Source organism: Octopus bimaculoides, chromosome 14, assembly GCF_046866305.1.
Source record: "Octopus bimaculoides isolate indiv1 chromosome 14, ASM4686630v1, whole genome shotgun sequence".
Classification (NCBI taxonomy): domain Eukaryota; kingdom Metazoa; phylum Mollusca; class Cephalopoda; order Octopoda; family Octopodidae; genus Octopus; species Octopus bimaculoides.
In genome coordinates this window covers 12,701,378-12,720,799 of record NC_142941.1, presented here as the reverse complement: position 1 = coordinate 12,720,799, position 19,422 = coordinate 12,701,378, and the positions used below count along the sequence as shown (strand labels likewise).

General features: G+C 38.9%; 1 protein-coding gene across 2 annotated transcripts in view; it reads right to left on the bottom strand.

Moving 5' to 3' along the window:
* Nucleotides 1-1,376: 1,376 nt before the first annotated feature.
* Nucleotides 1,377-19,422, bottom strand: part of LOC106874976 (nuclear pore complex protein Nup155) — a 46,020-nt gene continuing 27,974 nt past the window's right edge. For both annotated transcript variants that reach the window (XM_052972673.2, XM_014922907.2), the window contains exons 22-37: nucleotides 18,721-18,812; nucleotides 17,550-17,683; nucleotides 16,033-16,092; nucleotides 15,614-15,745; nucleotides 13,402-13,479; nucleotides 12,843-13,039; nucleotides 12,278-12,428; nucleotides 11,041-11,145; nucleotides 9,640-9,797; nucleotides 7,293-7,422; nucleotides 6,698-6,799; nucleotides 6,238-6,358; nucleotides 5,439-5,549; nucleotides 4,220-4,356; nucleotides 3,671-3,777; nucleotides 1,377-2,600 (exon numbers count right to left, since the gene is read on the bottom strand). In XM_052972673.2, coding sequence (XP_052828633.1) covers nucleotides 2,462-2,600; nucleotides 3,671-3,777; nucleotides 4,220-4,356; nucleotides 5,439-5,549; nucleotides 6,238-6,358; nucleotides 6,698-6,799; nucleotides 7,293-7,422; nucleotides 9,640-9,797; nucleotides 11,041-11,145; nucleotides 12,278-12,428; nucleotides 12,843-13,039; nucleotides 13,402-13,479; nucleotides 15,614-15,745; nucleotides 16,033-16,092; nucleotides 17,550-17,683; nucleotides 18,721-18,812 — 1,954 coding nt within the window. In that variant the 3' untranslated portion in view covers nucleotides 1,377-2,461. The remainder of the gene's footprint in view (nucleotides 2,601-3,670; nucleotides 3,778-4,219; nucleotides 4,357-5,438; nucleotides 5,550-6,237; nucleotides 6,359-6,697; nucleotides 6,800-7,292; nucleotides 7,423-9,639; nucleotides 9,798-11,040; nucleotides 11,146-12,277; nucleotides 12,429-12,842; nucleotides 13,040-13,401; nucleotides 13,480-15,613; nucleotides 15,746-16,032; nucleotides 16,093-17,549; nucleotides 17,684-18,720; nucleotides 18,813-19,422) is intronic.

Genomic DNA, 19,422 nt, shown 5'->3' with positions numbered 1-19,422 from the left:
TTTTTGCTTCTTTTTGGCAAGCCCCATCATGAATCACCTAAAACCATGTGGCATCACTGCTGACACAAGACTCAGGTTTGCCCTTACTGTTCTGTATGGTCAACTGGCCAAGGTGGCGAACTAGCAGAATCATTAGCACGCCAGGCAAAATGCTTAGCAGCATTTCATCCGTCTTTACGTTCTGAGTTCAAATCCCGCCGAGGTGGACATTGGGAGGCGCAATGGTCCAGTGTGTGTGTGCATACATAATTACTAGTGACAAAGCTATATTAATACCAAAAGGCAATCTCTATATCCAACTTAACATGGATGCTTTGTCAGAACACTAAATATTGCATTATTTACCTTGAAAGGATCTCTCATATGGACACATGGTGCATAAAAGCACCCCTATTTATATCGTTGGCAGACAAGAATTGTCTGCTAATGGCACCAGAACTGCCAGATCACTTGATTTTGACCTACCCAGTCTCTTCAGTAGCAGACATCCAGTAGCTGCACAGCAGCTGAAGCTCACTGTCATTAAAAAAATTGTTTGATGTTTGTACAATTAGTATCAATTAATTTGAAGAAAGAGGATGGGGAGGCAAGATATGTTAAACCGTGCTGTCTGTGGCGGCGGGCAGAAGCATACCTACTAACAAGCGCAGTCTTTTGAGATAAGAGATAAAAAATATAGACACTAGATGTTGAGTATCCATATTCAGTATCATTATAAAACCACTTCCAGCTGGCCAATGTGATCCAGAGGAAGGCATGGCTATGTAGTTAAGAAGCTCAATTTGCAACCACAAGGTTTTAGGTTCAATTCCAATGCACGGGATCTTGTGCAAGTGTCTTCTACTATAAGCCTCAGCTCAACCAATGCCTTGTGAGTGAATTTGGTAGAGTGGAGACTGTATAAAACCTTGTAGTGTGTGTGTGTGTGTGTGTATGAGTACCTGTGTTAGCCCACCCTTACCAAATGACAACTGACATTAGTTTGTTTACCTCTGTAACTTAGAGATTCAGCAAACGTGACTGATAAAATTAGTACTAGATTTTACAAATAAAATAGCTGCACCAGTATCTGGTTGGTACTCATTTATCAGCCAAACAGACTGGAGTTGATAATGATATGAAGTGCCTTGCTCAAGGACACAGTGCACTACCTTGTTCAAGAATTGAACCCTCAACTTTATGATCACGAGCCCAACATCTAACCACTTGGCCACTCAACTTCACAATTACTGGAATAATTAAGAAAAAAGAAAAAAACAGCAGAAAGAACTACAAAGAAAAAAAAACAGAAAAAAGAGAGGGAAAGGAAAAGACAGACAGACAGACAAATAAAGGACAAAGAAAAATAAAAACAAAATTTTTTTTTTAAATCGCAGTGAAATTACAACAAAATTTATACCCATATTGAAGAGAAAAAAAATATTTAAAAGCAGAAACAAAATATAAAAGCAAGATAACAATAATGATAATTTTTCGGTCTCGTAAAATATCAAGAGCGAAAAAATACGCAGCTAATGTTTGGCTGATGGTAGTGCAACCAAATGTGTATGTATGTGTATAATATCTGTGTCTGTGTGTGTGTGTGTGTGTGTGTGTGTTTATGAGTAACATTGTTGAGTGGAGTGGAGTGGAGTGGAGGGGGGTGCAGTTTGACTAGGAAAAAAGTACTCAATTACTATAGTAAAGTGTAGAATACATATATATATATATATATATATATATACACGCACGTACACACATATACTGATACATATATTTATTATGTATACCTCTATATCGTATACTTACATATAATACATATACACATATATATTGTATATACATGCATACATACATATTAACAACAGAACCAAGCGACATGCATATACATATACATATATATATATATATATATATATATATATATATACATACACACACACATATATATTGTATATACATGCATACATACATATATTGTATATGTGTGTGTGTATATATATATATATATATATATATATATATATATACACACAAACGTACATATATGCATGCATACATATTTTATATAAACACATTTTATATATACATAACATATACATACACACATGCACACATATACATACATACAGTATACATATATATATGCATATATGACATACATACACACACATTTTGAGTACTCTTTTTCCCATTTGTATCTTTAAATGTATATACCAATATATACAATTACACACACAAGCAGTTATTATTTTCATTATTGTTGGCATTAGCTACCACTAACGGCCAACAACTTCAACAGAGTAGTCCTTATGAATAGGTCGGCTTTAGATGAGAAGGAAAGTGATGAGGCTCTTCAACAAGAAATCAGCTGCTGGGTCGGTAAGCCCCCCCCCCCCCTAGGTAGAGGGGGGGAAAGACCATCATCGTTGTTGGTGAACAACAAATAAGCAGAGGTCGGCATGTTCCACTGAAATTTTATTTACATTCGTTCCAGTTTTGCCTGAACTGAGCGGTATTTGTTTACAAGTTGACGCACTTCAGGGTCTGTGCTGCTGATTGCTTGTAGCTCCACCTGGTAGCTGGACACTGCATCAAGGCAATAAGTGAAAAACTGCCTCCTGCAAACAGAATCAAGAAAGAAAGTTAAAAACACCAGATGTCGTAAAATATCATTCATTTTAACATATAATAGCTATCAATGATGATCATCATGATGTTGATATTTAATTACAATGCAATATCAACACAAACATTACAATATACAACAGTCAAACATTTTAGTGAACATTCCATTAAAAAAAAGGGTAGGTGCAAAAAAACAAATCATTAACTCTTTTGATATCAAACCACCCAAGACTTCCTCTTCACCCGCTCTAGACTAATCCTCCTCCTTTATTTCTCTCTCATCTTCATTTTTAATCTCATTCCCCCAATTATAATTTCATACTCCTTCCACCCACTCTGCCATAATGCAAGTAGCCACATAGTTCTGCTTCAGCAAGAAATCTGTTCTGGATCCTTCTTTCATACTTTAGCCTTTCATCACCCAGCATAAAGCTGCTTCCCCCTTTACTGTAGCTCCATTCAATTGAAGGGGATACATGGAGACCTCACCACTGCTGGTGACACAAAAAGAACAAAAACAAAAATAATCTCTTGGTACCCTGGTGCCCTCTATAGCAGCAGCGTTTCTCAACCGGGGTTCCGCAAGAAAGAGTGAGATAAGTTGATGCTAATTTCATGATCATAATATTACTATTCATGCACAACATATTATTGGTTACTGTAATATAGACATCATCCTATCTAACCTATTATGTTATCAAAAAAATATAACGACCATCCCCCTCTCTCTCTCTCGGAGAGGCACATATATATATAATATTTACCACATGAACTACGGATGAAAAAAATATGAGAAAGATATGGAATATAATTTTTTTTGCGCGGTGATTCCTCAAGACGAAATTTATTTTAAGGATTATGCAAGGGTAAAAAGGTTGAGGAACACAGCTCTATAGAATGGTTGGCATTAGAAATGGCATATATTGTGTTCAACAGCCAGGTATATTATTATGTTAGAAACCAGTCCATTCTTTAAAGGAAGAATTGAAAGAAACGCGCACACACACACACAGAGGCATAGGTAGGTAGGCAGACAGACAGATAGAAAGAGGTTTAAACTTACCGTTCTGCTGTTGGAATCAAGTGGATCATGTTCGTTAATTTATCAATAAGATGGTATAAAACTGTGAGAATGTGTAATGGTTTGTGGTATTTCTGCCAGCTTGGACCCTAGTGAAACAAATGATGATAACAACGTAAATATATTTACACAGAATTTCACTTGAAACCAGTCATGGTGGGCCACTGTCTCAAAGGGTTTAGTCAAATCGTCCCACCCCCCACTTATTTTTTAAACCTTTAGCATTCGGGTTACTCTGTCAAATGTTTTGCTTATTTATTTGCATTGTTTTGAATTAATCATGTATAATCTTGTAGCTTTGAGATTTCAATGATGTGATTGTATATTTTTAGAATGACATTGTAGGGTAGGTATGAAAAGCTAGATCCAGTCAGTTTGAACATAAAACAGGTAAAATATCTTTGGCCAGATATGGCCAGTTTAAATGCTAAAGGATTAAACCTAGCACTTATTTCATTATTTACTTTTGCCAAACTGTTAACACAAAATAGGCATTTTTTACCCACAAGATTCTAGTGTGAAGAGGCTCACCCGAAATTTGAAGATGGAATCGTAAACCTGTAGCAGCTTGGTAGGTTTCACGCCGAAATCGAGTAGTGTGTTGAAGACCCAGATTGGAGACAGATCATGCTGACAACTGCACTGCTCCAAGTATTTTGTGATGAAGGCTGTTGTATAGAATGGGAAGGAAGACAAATATTTTTAAAAAAAAGGAAAAAAAAACAGACACAGAACACAAACAGCAACAGAAGAAATTGTTTTAAATGAAATTAGACATTTGCAATAATAATAATAATAATAATAACAACTGTAACTACCATCATCACTATCTTTCACAGTTTAAATCTTTATTTACAATAGTGAGTTATGTCTAAAAGTAGCTTTACAGTGGCCACTTCTGGATAATGGTCTGTGAAACAAAATACTAGAGATGACTGCATGGCAAATTAGCCATCAGGGAGCCAGCATGTCCATGGTTGCAAATTTTCAAGAGCGAGATACCATGCTAATTGCCAACCTACATCTGTTTCTGAGCAAGGTAATAGTTCCCCTGATGACCAGACGTGCTTGTATAATGGTGACAGTCCCCGTTTACAAATATCACAAGATGTCAAGACGAAAAGATAAACACATGCACACGCACGAGTGCATGCACACACACACACACACACACACATGCAATGGGGTTCTTTAAGTTTCTGTTTACCAAATCCACTCACAAGTCTATAGTAGAAGACATTTGCCCAAGGTGTCATGCAATGAGACTGAACACAAAACCATATGGCTGGGAAGCAAAACTTTACCACACAGCCATTTCTTAGTCTACAGAAGAAATCAGATAAAAGCATACACATAAACATACATGAAGGGCATCCAGCTGTAAAAGCAATGCCAGAACTAACCTCACCTGTGCTGGTGCCATGTGACAAGCATTCAGTCCACTCGGCAGGGTGCTTGGTGTTAGGAAGAGCATTCATCTGTAAAAACCATACCAAAACTGAGTAGCCTGGTGTAGTCTTCCACTTGGCCAGCTCCTATCAAACCGTCCAACCCATGCCAGCATGGAAGGCAGATGTTAAACAATGATGATGATGATGATAAATACACCACAAAATAATAAATTACTTAGGTGTGAGTGAAAGTAGATTCAATCTTAGATATGTTTAAAAGTATATTACCACAGTACATTCACCAGACTTCTTCAAATACAAAAAAAACACTGAGGGAGTGTTTTCATAGTTTAACTTACCAAGAGGAAAGTAGCGGTCAGCAGACACATATTGTTTGCCAATTGGAAGTAACTGGTTGGATATATTCACAGGGTTTATGACACTAGATGCTTTCTTGGCTGAATCTATCGCTGAAAAAAAAAAAAAAGAAAAACCACATGTTAATACTTCTCCATATATCTGTCAATTTGACAATTAATAACACAGAAGACACATCTTTAATTGATTATTAATTATTCACAACTAAGTTTAAAACTGAAAATTAATTATTTTTAAAAAACAAAAACATTCATTTCATTATAGTTAGGAATGAATTAAGAACTGCACTTTTCAAAGACCTAATTGTTGGCACTCCATCGCTTACGACGTCGAAGGTTCCAGTTGATCCGATCAACGGAACAGCCTGCTCGTGAAATTAACATGCAAGTGGCTGAGCACTCCACAGACACATGTACCCTTAATGTAGTTCTCGGGGATATTCAGCCTTGACACAGTGTGACAAGGCTGACCCTTTGAATTACAGGCACAACAGAAACAGGTAGTAAGAGTGAGAGAAAGTTGTGGTGAAAGAGTACAGCAGGGTTCGCCACCATCCCCTGCCGGAGCCTCGTGGAGCTTTAGGTGTTTTCGCTCAATAAACACTCACAACACCCAGTCTGGGAATCGAAACCCGCGATCCTATGACCACGAGTCCGCTGCCCTAACCACTGGGCCATTGCACCTCCACACACATACATATGAAAGGCATCGTTCAGTCATGTTGAGGTTCACCTCATTGGCTCAGGCTCAGTTCGGTGGTGACAGTGTCTTGGGACTTACCTGAATCTATAATACTTTGCCAAAGATTTTCAATGAGAGCTGGGTCAAAGAGGCCAGCAGAATGGACAATAGCCAGCTTGCATTCATGCAGGCCGTATGGATCGGCAAATTTTTCATAGAGCTGAAAGGTAGAGGGTATAAAAAGTATTAGAGAGAATGAGAGAGAGAAAGATGACTGAGAGAGAGAGAGAGAGATGATTGTGAATAAGGGAGAACTGTGGATGAAAGAAAGAGATAAAGAGGTGCGAATGAGAGAGAGGGAGGCAAGAGAAACAGAAAGGCAAAGAGCAAAAACTATGAATGAGAGAGCAAGAACAATGAATAGTTAAGAGAGAGAGTGAGCTGAGAATTGAAAGGAAAAAAAGAGAAAGAAAATGGGTGCAAATGAAAGGGGAGGGGAGAGATTGAGAAAGAGTAGGAGGTAATGAGACATAAGAGTGTATTAATAGCTGAGACTTACTGATGAAATATCTAAAAGATCAGAATTCAAAGCAGTCAACACTTCACTGTTGCACTGCATAGTGCAGAAAGCATTGTAGACCATCATCTGTAACTTAGCAACCTGCAACGGAGAACAAACCATGTGGGAAGGAAATTAGTTTCATAAACAAACTCTGTGTGTGTGTGTGTGTGTGTGTGCACGTGCGTACACACACACAGTTATTGGTCATATGTTCATGGATTTGGCAGGACTACATACAAACATTTAAGTGTATTTAACAAATAAAACTTAACCTAATGAAACCATTATTTTGTTGTTTTTACACAAATCCCTACCCCATTATTGCCCCACTTTTCTTCAACCCCCACCACCTTAAAACTTTCCACCCACCCACCTGGGGAGAGATACCGCCCACTTTGGGAACCACTGTTTTGAATTAATCATGCATTATCCTGTTGCTTTGAGATTTCAATGATGTAATTGGTTATTTTAGAACGACATTGTAAGGTAGGTGTGAGAGGCCAGATCTGGCTGGATTTAACATAAAACAAATAGAATACTTAGGCTGGATATGACCGATTTAAATGCTCAAGGGCTGATGTAATGTACTTACATCCATCTTCTCCTCCAGTTCATGCAAGAATTCTCCTTCCGTGGCTACGCTGGTCATCAATGTCGAACCTTTAGCACAGGCTATAGCACGAGATAAGTACTCAACACGCTGTGACAGGGTGAGATCAGACCTGAAATACAAACACATACATCATCATCATCATCATCGTTTAACGTCCGCTTTCCATGCTAGCATGGGTTGGACGATTTGACTGACGACTGGTGAAACCAGCATTTGTTTAACTTCCATTTTTTTGTTTGTTTTTTTTTTAACCATATTAGAATGGGATGGACTTGAGGCAGGATTTTACAGCTGGGTGCTCTTCCTGTTGCCAACCGTTGCCTGTTTTACAAGTATGGGAATATCAACATTCACACACATTTCCTCACACACGCATAATCCCTTTATGTCTCTCTCCATGCTGGCATGGGTTAGATGAATATGTTATGAAGGCATGATTTACATCTGGATACTCTTCCTACCACTAATCCTTATCTGTTTTTCAAGTAAGGGATTTCTTATTCCATAGGCTGTTCAAAGCAACGAATGAGTGAGCAATCTATTCACTAGAAAAATGCCAACAGAACACAGTGCAAACCTTATGACTTTTGAATAACTGAGAAAAATATGTAAACAAGTTCATTAACAAACATATATATATATAGGCACAGGAGTGGCTGTGTGGTAAGTAGCTTGCTTACCAACCACATGGTTCTGAGTACACAGTCCCACTGCGTGGCACCTTGGGCAAGTGTCTTCTACTATAGCCTTGGGCCGACCAAAGCCTTGTGAGTGGATTTGGTAGACGGAAACTGAAAGAAGCCCATCATATATATGTATATATATATATATATATATGTATGTGTGTGTATGTGTTTGTGTGTCTGTGTTTGTCCCCCCACCATCGCTTGACAACCGATGTTGGTGTGTTTACGTCCTCGTAACTTAGCGGTTTGGCAAAAGAGGCCAATAAAATAAGTACTAGGCTTCCAAAGAATAATTCCTGGGGTCGATTTGCTCGACTAAAGGCGGTGCTCCAGCATGGCCACAGTCAAATGACTGAAACAAGTAAAAGAGTAAAAGAATATGTATGATCATTATCGTCATCTTAATGTCCCCTTTTCCATCTCACATGGGTCAGATGGAATTTGTTGAGCAGATCTGACAATGACTGGATGCCCTTCCTGTTGCCAACCCTCATCTGTTTCCAATAAGGTAAATTTCCCCCATAGTTAGACAGGTCTTCACAGAAGATTGGAAACAAAGTACACTGCTTATATGACAGTGATACTCATTTACAACTATTACACTATGTCGAAACAAGGGGACACTAACACGCTTAAACACACATATCATCATTTCTCGTCCGTTCTCCATGCTGGCATGGGTTGGATGGTTTGACAAGAGCTAGCAAAGGCCAGGAGCCATACCAAGTTCTACAGCTGGGTGCCCTTCCTAACACCAACCACTTTACAGAGTGTACTGGGTGCTTTTTACATGGCACCATCACCAATACTTTTTATGTGGCACACACATATATACATATATACATACGATGGATTTCTTTCAGTTTCCCTCTATCAAATCCACTCAAGGCTTTGGTTGGCCTGGGACTATAGTAGAAGACACATGCCCAAGGTACCATGCAGGGGAACTGAGCCCAAAACCATGTGGTTATGAATCAAACTTCTTGATCACACAGCTACAAGGAACATAGCTTTTTCTATTTCCATCTACCAAATCCACTTACAAGGCATTTGCTAGTCATAGGCTATAATCGAAGATTCTTACCCAATTTACCAAACGGTGGGATGGAACCTGACACTATATGGTTGCAAAGTTATCTTTTCAATGACACAGCCATGCCTATGCCTACATTGTTTGTTGTTGTTGACACTCCGTCACTTACGACGTCTAGGGTTCCAATTGATCCGATCAACGGAACAGCCTGCTCGTGAAATTAACGTGCAAGTGGCTGAGCACTCCACAGACATGTGTACCCTTAACATAGCTCTCGGGGATATTCAGCGTGACACAGTGTGACAAGTCTGACCCTTTGAATTACAGGCACAACAGAAACAGGAAGTAAGAGTGAGAGAAAGTTGTGGTGAAAGAGTACAGCAGGGTTTGCCACCATCCCCTGCCGGAGCCTCGTGGAGCTTTTAGGTGTTTTCGCTCAATAAACACTCACAACGCCCGGTCTGGGAATCGAAACCGCGATCCTATGACCGCGAGTCCGCTGCCCTAACCACTGGGCCATTGCACCTCCCTATGCCTACATATATACATACTAACCACCTCGTCCCTTTGTTCCTCATACCAAAAGATAAAACACTCAAGAACTCACCCATGTTTTTCTGCCAGCCTTGATAAGATACGAGCAGCGGCAGGGAAGTTTTTGTTCTTCTGGTAGAACTTCCACAGCAAATCAAGAATCAGTGTCTTGTCGTCTTGAACAATGCTGGCCTTCCATTTCAGGTAGGTCTCCAAAAACGGGCTCTTGATCTGCATATGTAAAAAAAAAAGGTTTCATCAGATGAACAAGAAAACAAAAATTAGGGATCAAAATGCTAGAAGAACGTCCAGGCTATCTTGTAATGCTTAAGGGTCATTAAATGAGAGGTGGGCACAGGGCACCTGTGCCGGTGGCATGTTAAAGGCACCCATGCTCTGTGGAATGGTTGGTATTAGGAAGGGCATCCAACCATAGATACCAAGCCAGGACAGACAACTAGAGCCTGGTGTAGTTCTCTGGCTTGCCAGCTCTGGTCAAACTGCCTAACCGCACGCCAGCATGATTATATATATATATATGTATATATATATATATATAGATATATTGGGTTGGCAACTGAGTTCCCGCGGTTTTTTTAAATTTTGGAATTTATTGCATTTAAAAATTTTGGAATCTCTTTTTTTTTCAAGAAAATGCTACCATTTATGGAAACCAGTGATGGTTGGTGACAGGAAGGCTATCCAGCCATAGAATATCCACCACAACAAATTCAACCTGATTCATGCAAGCATGGATTTTCAAACATCAACTCTTTAGCATCAACATTATTCTGTCAAAAGTAATGCTTATCTATTCACATTGTTTTCAATTAATCATGCATTATCTTGTAGCTCAGTATGGATATGACAAAGAGATAGGACCAATGTATCTAGTTATGGATTCCATTGGTTATTTACAAGAATATAAGGAAGAAGAGGACTGGTTCCCCCTGTTGGTCAGAGTGGCCTAAAGGGTCTGGGAACACAAGTTCACAACAAGAATGACCTAAGTTCAAATCTCACTGGAGACAGGATTTTGGAAAACAGCAGGAGGACACCGAGGAGTCATGACCTGGGTGGGCCCAGCTCCCGTAGAGTGTCAGGTATAAGGGCAGAAACACTTGTCAGATGGGATTTCTTCTGATGAAGATCTCTTCTGCTGTGCGCTCACCTTGTGGAAAGTTTCTGGTATTTATTTATCTATTTATTTATTTAGCTGAGATTTTGATGAGGTGTTAATTTTTAGAATGATATTGTAGGGTAGGTGTGAGATGCCAGATCTGGCCAGTTTAAACGATGATGATAATGATGAAAAATGTTATTACGATCCATTCAAAAATCTTGTATAGCCCACTTCATAGCCTTATAGGCCACCCATCTCATGGATCAGTGTATTAAAGGAAGGGGGGGGGGGTATGTGATGTAAAGTAGGACCTTTCTCGAGTATTAGAAATGGTAATAGGTGTTGTTTTACCTCAATGAGTTTGTCATTCAAATTGTTCTGCAACAGCCAGTCATACAGCGCCACATGAAATAACTCGTCGCCTGACTTCAAAGCTAATTTAAATACCTGCTCTTTCTGCAAGGAAACAACAAAATGATGTCACAATTTAAAAATGGTATGTGTGTTTATATTCATACACATAAACACACCAATATATATATATAATACATACACACACACACACATGAATTTTAGCCTTGCTCTCTTTAACCGAATGCATGTTTAAGTGGAAAATCAAATTGTAATGTATTATATTTCCCTGATTGGTTATGATTACATGACTGCTGGTGCTGTTATGTAATATATATATATATATATATATATATATATAAAAACAAATAGTAAATGAGTATATGCATATATACGTACAAGTATGTGCGTACAGACATCCACCTGTATGTATAGGTGCATATCTGGGTACAGGACATTGCAAACAAAACGTAGACGAGAAAACACACAAGCCACATAGAGAACATTCTACTTCATCAGCTACCCCCGTTTTAACACCAGCGTTTCGAAGAGCTTGGGCAGGACGCATCGTTAAAACGGCTCTTCCCATGGACGACAAATTAAATTTGTATACACAAATTAAATCTTGCCATGGAGGAATGTAGTGGCGGACAAAAAACAAGACAGGAAAACAAACAGAAAAGGCTTTACGGCCAGACGAGAAAAATTATGTGTGTGTGTATATATATATATATATATATATATATATATATATATATATATATATATATGTATGTATATATATATATATACACACACACAACATAATATGCATGACTAGAGAGAGAGAGAGAGAGAGAGAGTTTTATATAGTTGTAATGTGATCTTTTTCTCATTCAGTTTACTTTTTCCATCTCACCAGCAAGAAAATTCAGAGTTCTTTCTCACTCTCTCTCTCTCTCCCCTCAAATTTCTTTTAGGGCAGCATTTCAGGACATGGAAGACAATAGAGAAAGGCTAAGGGTCAGACTTAATGAAAAAGAGAGGAAAACAAGGAGAAAGAGAGACATTAAGATATAAATAAAACTAGAGATAAGATGAAAAAGTGAGAGAGCAATACAAGAGAGTAGAATCAAATGGACAGATCAGAAGAGAGGGAGTAAGCAAGAGAGAGTGTGTGTGTGTGTGTGTGTGAGTGTGTAACAGACAGCCAGACATACAGGACAGAGGCCAATGAAATTTTACTGAAGAACTTTACCTGTAGTTCAGCTTCTGATGGTGACAGTCTGTTTGGATCAGGAGCTAGGGGCTTACCAGGTGACTTTGGTGTGCTGGGTGACTGTGGATGTGAAACGCTAGCATAAAGCAGGTAGACCAGAGTCTCTGTGATGTGTTTATAACAATCCATTCTGAAAAAACAACAAACACCACCAATATAACAACCTGATTGCTTACACATTCTGTTAACACCAACAAATCCAACATACACAACGGAACTTTTCTCTTTATGTAATCATTTAACCCCACTAGAAATAGCAACTTTATCACCCTCATATCACACCCTACAGTCTTAAAAAAAAAAAGCATAAAAACACATTGTATATAATCTGTCAGAATAAAACATAGAACTTGACAGATCACAGCAAAAAGTAGTTTCAAACATGACATTCCCCACTAAAAGATAGAATGGCTTTCCACAGTTAAAAACTAATAAAATCTTTAAATGGATATATCTGATTTCCATGGTGAAAATGTTAAACAGCTTGGTGTCAAAATTTTCAAAGCTCTGACGGCAACCTGGTCATTGACACCTTTCCACTTACCTGGCTTTATATGCTTGCTTGCCTTGGTTATCTTCTGGTGGCTCACCGTTTTTATGGAAGTGGAGGGCAAAGTTCTGAGGGTCCCGTTTTTGTGCAATACATAGGCAGAGGTCTACTATTCCTGCATAATACTGCACAGAGCTTAACTGGTTGCACACGGCAGACAATTGAAGAGGCTGGCTCACTGATTTGTATAACTGCAAAGATATGGTGAATAGGAATTTTGTAACAAATTCATACATAAAGTAGTTGTATGCTGTCAACTAAATGTGACAGTCCCCTGAAGGGAATAATACTACTGTTGGTTAGACCTAAGAGGCTGAACCGCTTCCTGAGGAGGAGGAGGAGGAGGAGGCTACCACCACCTCTACCAAAAAATACCTTGGGAATGAGAACCTAGGTTCGAAATTTCCGCAGGACACTTGAAGAAAGCTGGGGAGTATATCAGCCAGACGAAACGTTGTGTTAACAACAAACAAGATGAGAACAAATATCCATCAAATGTAAATAGTGTAAATAATGTAGAGGATGGAATATTAAGAAATCACAAGCAACTTACCATTAAGGCCTCTTCCAGCTGCTGTTTCTTCTTTATTTGGTCAGGATTCACCTTGGCAGCTTGTAGTAACTCTAAAGCCTAGAAAACAGACAGATCTTAACAGTTGTACTAACTACAAACACACACAATCATTTATAACTACATATACTCTTTTACTCTTTTATTTGTTTCAGTCCTTTGGCTGCGGCCATGCTGGAGCACCGCCTTTAAATAATAATCCTTTCTACTGGAAGCACAAGGCCTCAAATTTGGGGGAAGGGATTAAGTCGATTACATCGACCCCAGTGCGTGACTGGTACTAATTCTATCAATCCTGAAAGGATGAAAGGTAAAGTTGACCTTGGTAGAATTTGAACTCAGAATGTAGTGCAAAATATCACTTAGCATTTCATCCAGTGCGCTAACGATTCTGCCAGCTCACCATCTTAAATAATTATGATAATTCTTTCTACTATAGGCACAAGGCCTGAAATTTGATATTTAATTTATTGACCCCAGAAGGATGAAAGGCAAAATTGACCTGAGTGGAATTTGAACTCAGAACATAGTGATGGTTGAAAGGCCGCAAAGTATTTCTTTCGGCATGCTAAAGATTTTGCCAGCTCACTGCCTTAATAATAATAATGGTTTCAAATTTTGCCTCAAGAGTAGCCATTTTAGGGGAGGGGATGTGTCAATTACATCTACCCTAGTGTTCAACTAGTACTTAATTTATTGACCCCAAAAAGATGAAAGGCAAAAAGTCAACCTCAGCAGAATTTGAACTCAGAATATAGCGACAGACAAAATACTGCTAAGCATTTCGCCTAGTGTGCTAACGATTCTGCCAACTCACAGCCTTTTTAATAATAGTAATAATCCTTTCCACTAAAGGCACAAGGCCTGAAAGATTAGGGGAAAGAGTTAGTCTAATACTTCAAATCAAGTGCTCAACTGGCACTTATTTTATTACCCTTTAAAGAATGAAAGGCGAAGTTGATTTTGGTAGGATTTGAACTAAGAACTGGAAGAAATGCCACTAAGCATTTTATCTACTTCAGTAATGATTCTACAGGTTAGAACAAAACTCACAAAGAGGTTTGAAATTTTAATAAATTAGTCTATTAATTGGATATTTTTTCTTGCAATTTACAAGATGCAGTTTTCCACACCTAACATACATACATTTCTTATATATATTGTATTTCATGCTAAAGTGTTGTAAATTTTAAAAAATTGGAAATAATACATATCTAATAAAATCTGAATTTTCAGAATCTTGTCTTCTTTCCCTGCAATATGTCATTGCTAATCATATATAAACACCCACTGCAAATCATCCAACTTGCTATTACTTGAGGTCTCCAGGTGAGACTTGGAACAGCATGCTTCCAGAAGCACAAGGCCTGAAATTTTGCCATCAATTTCATTAACCCCAGTGTTCGACTGGCACTTATTTTACTGACCATGAGAGGATGAAAGGCAAAGTCAACCTCAGCAAAATTTGAACTCAAATCATAAAGACTCGGAAGAAATGCTGCTAAGCATTGTCTTACATGCTCACAATTCTGCCAGCTCCTCACCTTAATCATCATCATCATCATCATCATCATCATTTAACGTCCGCTTTCCATGCTAGCATGGGTTGGACAATTTGACTGAGGACTGGCGAACTAGATGGCTGCACCAGGCTCCAATCTGATCTGGCAGAGTTTCTACAGCTGGATGCCCTCCATAACGCCAACTACTCCGAGAGTGTAGTGGGTGCTTTTACGTTCCACCGGCACGAGGGCCCGTCAGGCAGTACTGAATAATAATAATAATAATAATAATAATAATAATAATGCTGGTTTCAAATTTTGGCATGAGGCCAGTAAGTTCGAGAGGAGGGGGCAAGTCAGTTACATTAACCCCAGTGCTCAACTGGTACTTATTTTTTTGACCCCCAAAAGGATAAAAGGCTCAGTCAACCTTGGTGGTTTCTGGCAAAGACTGACGAAATGCCGAAATTAGCGTTTTGCCCCATAACTGTTTCTAATTTAGACAGAAAGCCAGCAATTGTGAGGGGAGGGAACAAGTCAGTTACATCGATCCCAATACTTGCATTTTATTGACCCCCAAAAGGACAAAAGGCAAAGCTGGCCTCGGTGGGATTTGAACTGAGATTGTAAAGAGCCGACAAGAGTCGGGGGGGAAAAAAAGAAAAAAAGGAAAGAAACAAGACGAACAGAACCTTTGAACAAGTCTCGTCATCAGTGCTGTAGAGACGTGGACATATCTTCCTTAAGGTGCTACTCACGACGTCGATGGTGGCGTTGTCATGTAAGTAGCGATCAATCAGACTAGTTATCAGTGCATTACACATCTATGAAAGAAAAAAAACAAATAACAACAATTAGGAAGGAGGCATTTAGTCGCAGAGAGAGAGAGAGAGAGAGAGAGAGAAAGAGAGAGCAATTCAGATTAAAACAAGAAGAAAGGATTTACATTATTGAAGCAAGGAGAATAAAATACAATGCATTGCATATAGAGCATGTGTGTGTGTGTGTGTGCTACGTATGTGTGTGTGTGTGTGTGTGTGTGCTATATATGTGTGTGTGTGTGTGTGTACTCTATGTGTGCATGGAAAGAAAACATGAACTGGTTTCTTACCTCACGACCTGATACCACTAACTGCTTAAATGTCATTGCCTTGAGATGGGCCTGTTGATCCTGAAGAAATCAATAACAGAATATAGGAATTGTTTAGGAACAAGAAACACAGCAAAAAGTAAAACTGGACTAGAAATGAAAACGTAAAGATGCATATCATAGTGGTTAAGTTGCTGCATTCACAATTATACAATCAGGGTTTCGATTTCTGGATCAGGCAGTGCATTGTGTTCTTGAACAAAGTACTTTTACTCCAGTCCACTCAGCCGTAAATGGGTTCCAGCAACTGCTGGGAAGTAAACTCTGTGACAGATTGGTATTCTGTTCAATGAAGGGTTTTGCAACCTCAACCACTTGACCCTTTAGCATTCAAATTATTCTGTCAAATGAAATGCTCTTTCATTCACATTGTTTTTAATCAACCATGCATCATCACATAGCTTTCAAATTTTTATGATGTGACTGTCGTGTATTGAACTCCTAAAGAATATATAACAAATGCTGTCATCATCATCATCGTTTAATGTCCGCTTTCCATGCTAGCATGGGTTGGACGATTTGACTGAGGACTGGCAAACCAGATGGCTGCACCAGGCTCCAATCTGATCTGGCAGAGTTTCTACAGCCGGATGCCCTTCCTAACACCAACCTCTCTGAGAGTGTAGTGGGTGCTTTTACGTGCCACCAGCACGAGGGTCAGTCATGCTCAAATGGTGCCACCAGCATGAGGGCCAGTCATGCTCAACGGCCATGCTCAAATGGTGTTTTTAGGTGTCACCTGCACAGGAGCCAGTCCGGTGGCACTGGCAACGACCTCGCTCGAAGTAATTAAAAACTACCAGTAACATGACAAGTGTGAGTTTAATGTGGACTTGTCCGCTTTTTTTCTTATATATATTACAATTAAAAATAAATGGGGACACACAATTGATTCCACTGCTACAGGGACATGGTTGATATTGTTACCCCTTCTCATACATTCTGCTTTTGGGTCTACTTCTGCTCTGGCGAGATAGAAATTCAGTTTGTGGCTATTGATCTTTGTTCCTATATCTGTGCTTTTAAAATAAGCAAATTACAAAACTTGACAGTGATAGTATATTTTTAGAATGACATTGAAGGACAGATGTAATAGGCTGGATCTGGCTGGTTAGAACATAAAACAAATAGCATGTTTGGGCCGGATATGACTAGTTTAAATGCTGAAGAGTTAAATGGAAACTGAGTCAAGCATTGGCCTTATGAGTCCTGAGGCTCATGAAAGATCTAAGAAATGAAGACAGAGAGATTGATCTAAGTTCTATATCACCTACCTAGAATTACAATTCGTCTCAGATATAATGAATCATAATAATCAACAACATCATCAACAACAAAATCTAACAGTCAAGACTGTCTGTGAGCGTATATCTAAGTATGCATGTAGGTACTTCTAAATACATAGATAAATTGTGTATGTGTTAGGTGTGTGTGTGTGTGTGTGTGTGTGTATCAGAAAGTGAGAGAAAGACATTTACCTGATTCAGTTCTCTGGCCAACATGTGGAACTGGTGATCAACTAAGACTTTGAGTAGACTGAGGACCTGCTCCACTTGGGTGATCAACTCTCGGACATTCTGTAAAGATGCTCTTTCAACATTCTGGCACTCAACTAGAGAAGAATAACAGGGGATTTAAAATTAATTTATCGGAAATACACATTAAAACAATGGCAAAAGACATCAGAAATGATGTATACGTGTAACATATATAGACAGGCGTAGGAGTGGCTGTGTGGTAAGTAGGTTGCTTACAAAGACCACATGGTTCCGGGTTCAGTCCCACTGCGTGGCACCTTGGGCAAGTGTCTTCTACTATAGCCTCGGGCCAACCAAAGCCTTGTGAGTGGATTTGGTAGACAGAAACTGAAAGAAGCCCATCGTATATATATATATATATATATATATATATATATATACATATATACATATATATATATATATATATATATATATATATATATATATATATATATATATATGGGAGAATATACAAATAATAACAACAGACGAGGACAGGTGGTGTAAATAACAAAAGTATATATTAGTATGACGCTCGGGAATACGGAAAGTCTTTGACGTTTCGAGCTACGCTCTTCAACAGAAAGAATACGGAGACAAGGAGAAAAACACGGAGAAAAAAAATTGAATAGTGTTCAGTCAATATATGTGTTTGTGTGTGTATATGTTTGTGTGTCTGTGTTTGTCCCTCCAACATCGCTTGACAACTGATGCTGGTGTGTTTACGTCCCCGTAACTTAACGGTTTGGCTAAAGAGACCAATAGAATAAGTACTAGGCTTACAAAGAATAAGTCCTGGGGTCGATTAGCTCGACTAAAAGGTGATGCTCCAGCATGGCCACAGTCAAATGACTGAAACCAGTAAAAGAGTAAAAGAGACAAATATATCGGTACATAGAACAATATAGACCAGTGCAGAGAGGTGGATGGAGAAAAAAAGACAGACAGGTGGAAAGGCAAAGAAGAGAGACAGGTGTAAGGGCAAATGAGACAGACAAATAGATGTATAGCAAAGCCAGATAGGTGGGTGAGTAAATGCATAGACAATCAAAGAAGATAGGTGAGCGGTGAAAGACAGAAAATTAGACGAATGGAAAAAGAGAGAGAGAGAGAAAATGAAATAACATACTTTGCCATTGCTTCCTTGTCTGTTCATCCATATGGTGACCATCATAATGGGGACCAGTCATTCTCAATGTTGTTGGGTGCCCAGCTGTAGGACTGAAAAACAATACAAAACAGATGATGATAATGATGATGATGATGACAGACCTAACAAATAACAAACACACCAATGTTTACTCTTTTACTTGTTTCAGTCATTTGACTGTGGCCATGCCGGAGTACCGCCTTTAGTCGAGCAAATCGACCCCAGGACTTATTCTTTCGAAGCCTAGTACTTATCCTATCGGTCTCTTTTGCCGAACCGCTAAGTTACGGGGACGTAAACACACCAACATCGGTTGTCAAGTGATGTTGGGGGGACAAACACAGACACACAAACACATACACACACATATATACATATATACGATGAGCTTCTTTCAGTTTCCGTCTACCAAATCCACTCACGCTTTGGTCAGCCCGAGGCTATAGTAGAAGACACTTGCCCAAGGTGCCACGCAGTGGGACTGAACCCAAAACCATGTGGTTCGTAAGCAAGCTACTTACCACACAGCCACTCAATACTAACACACATGGTCAGAAATATTATATGGAAGGAAGTGAAGACAGTTAAGTCCATTGACCTCAGTACTTAACACATATTTTATTTTATTGACTTTGGAAAGATGGAAAGCAACATCATCCATGCCAGGATTTGAACTCAGAC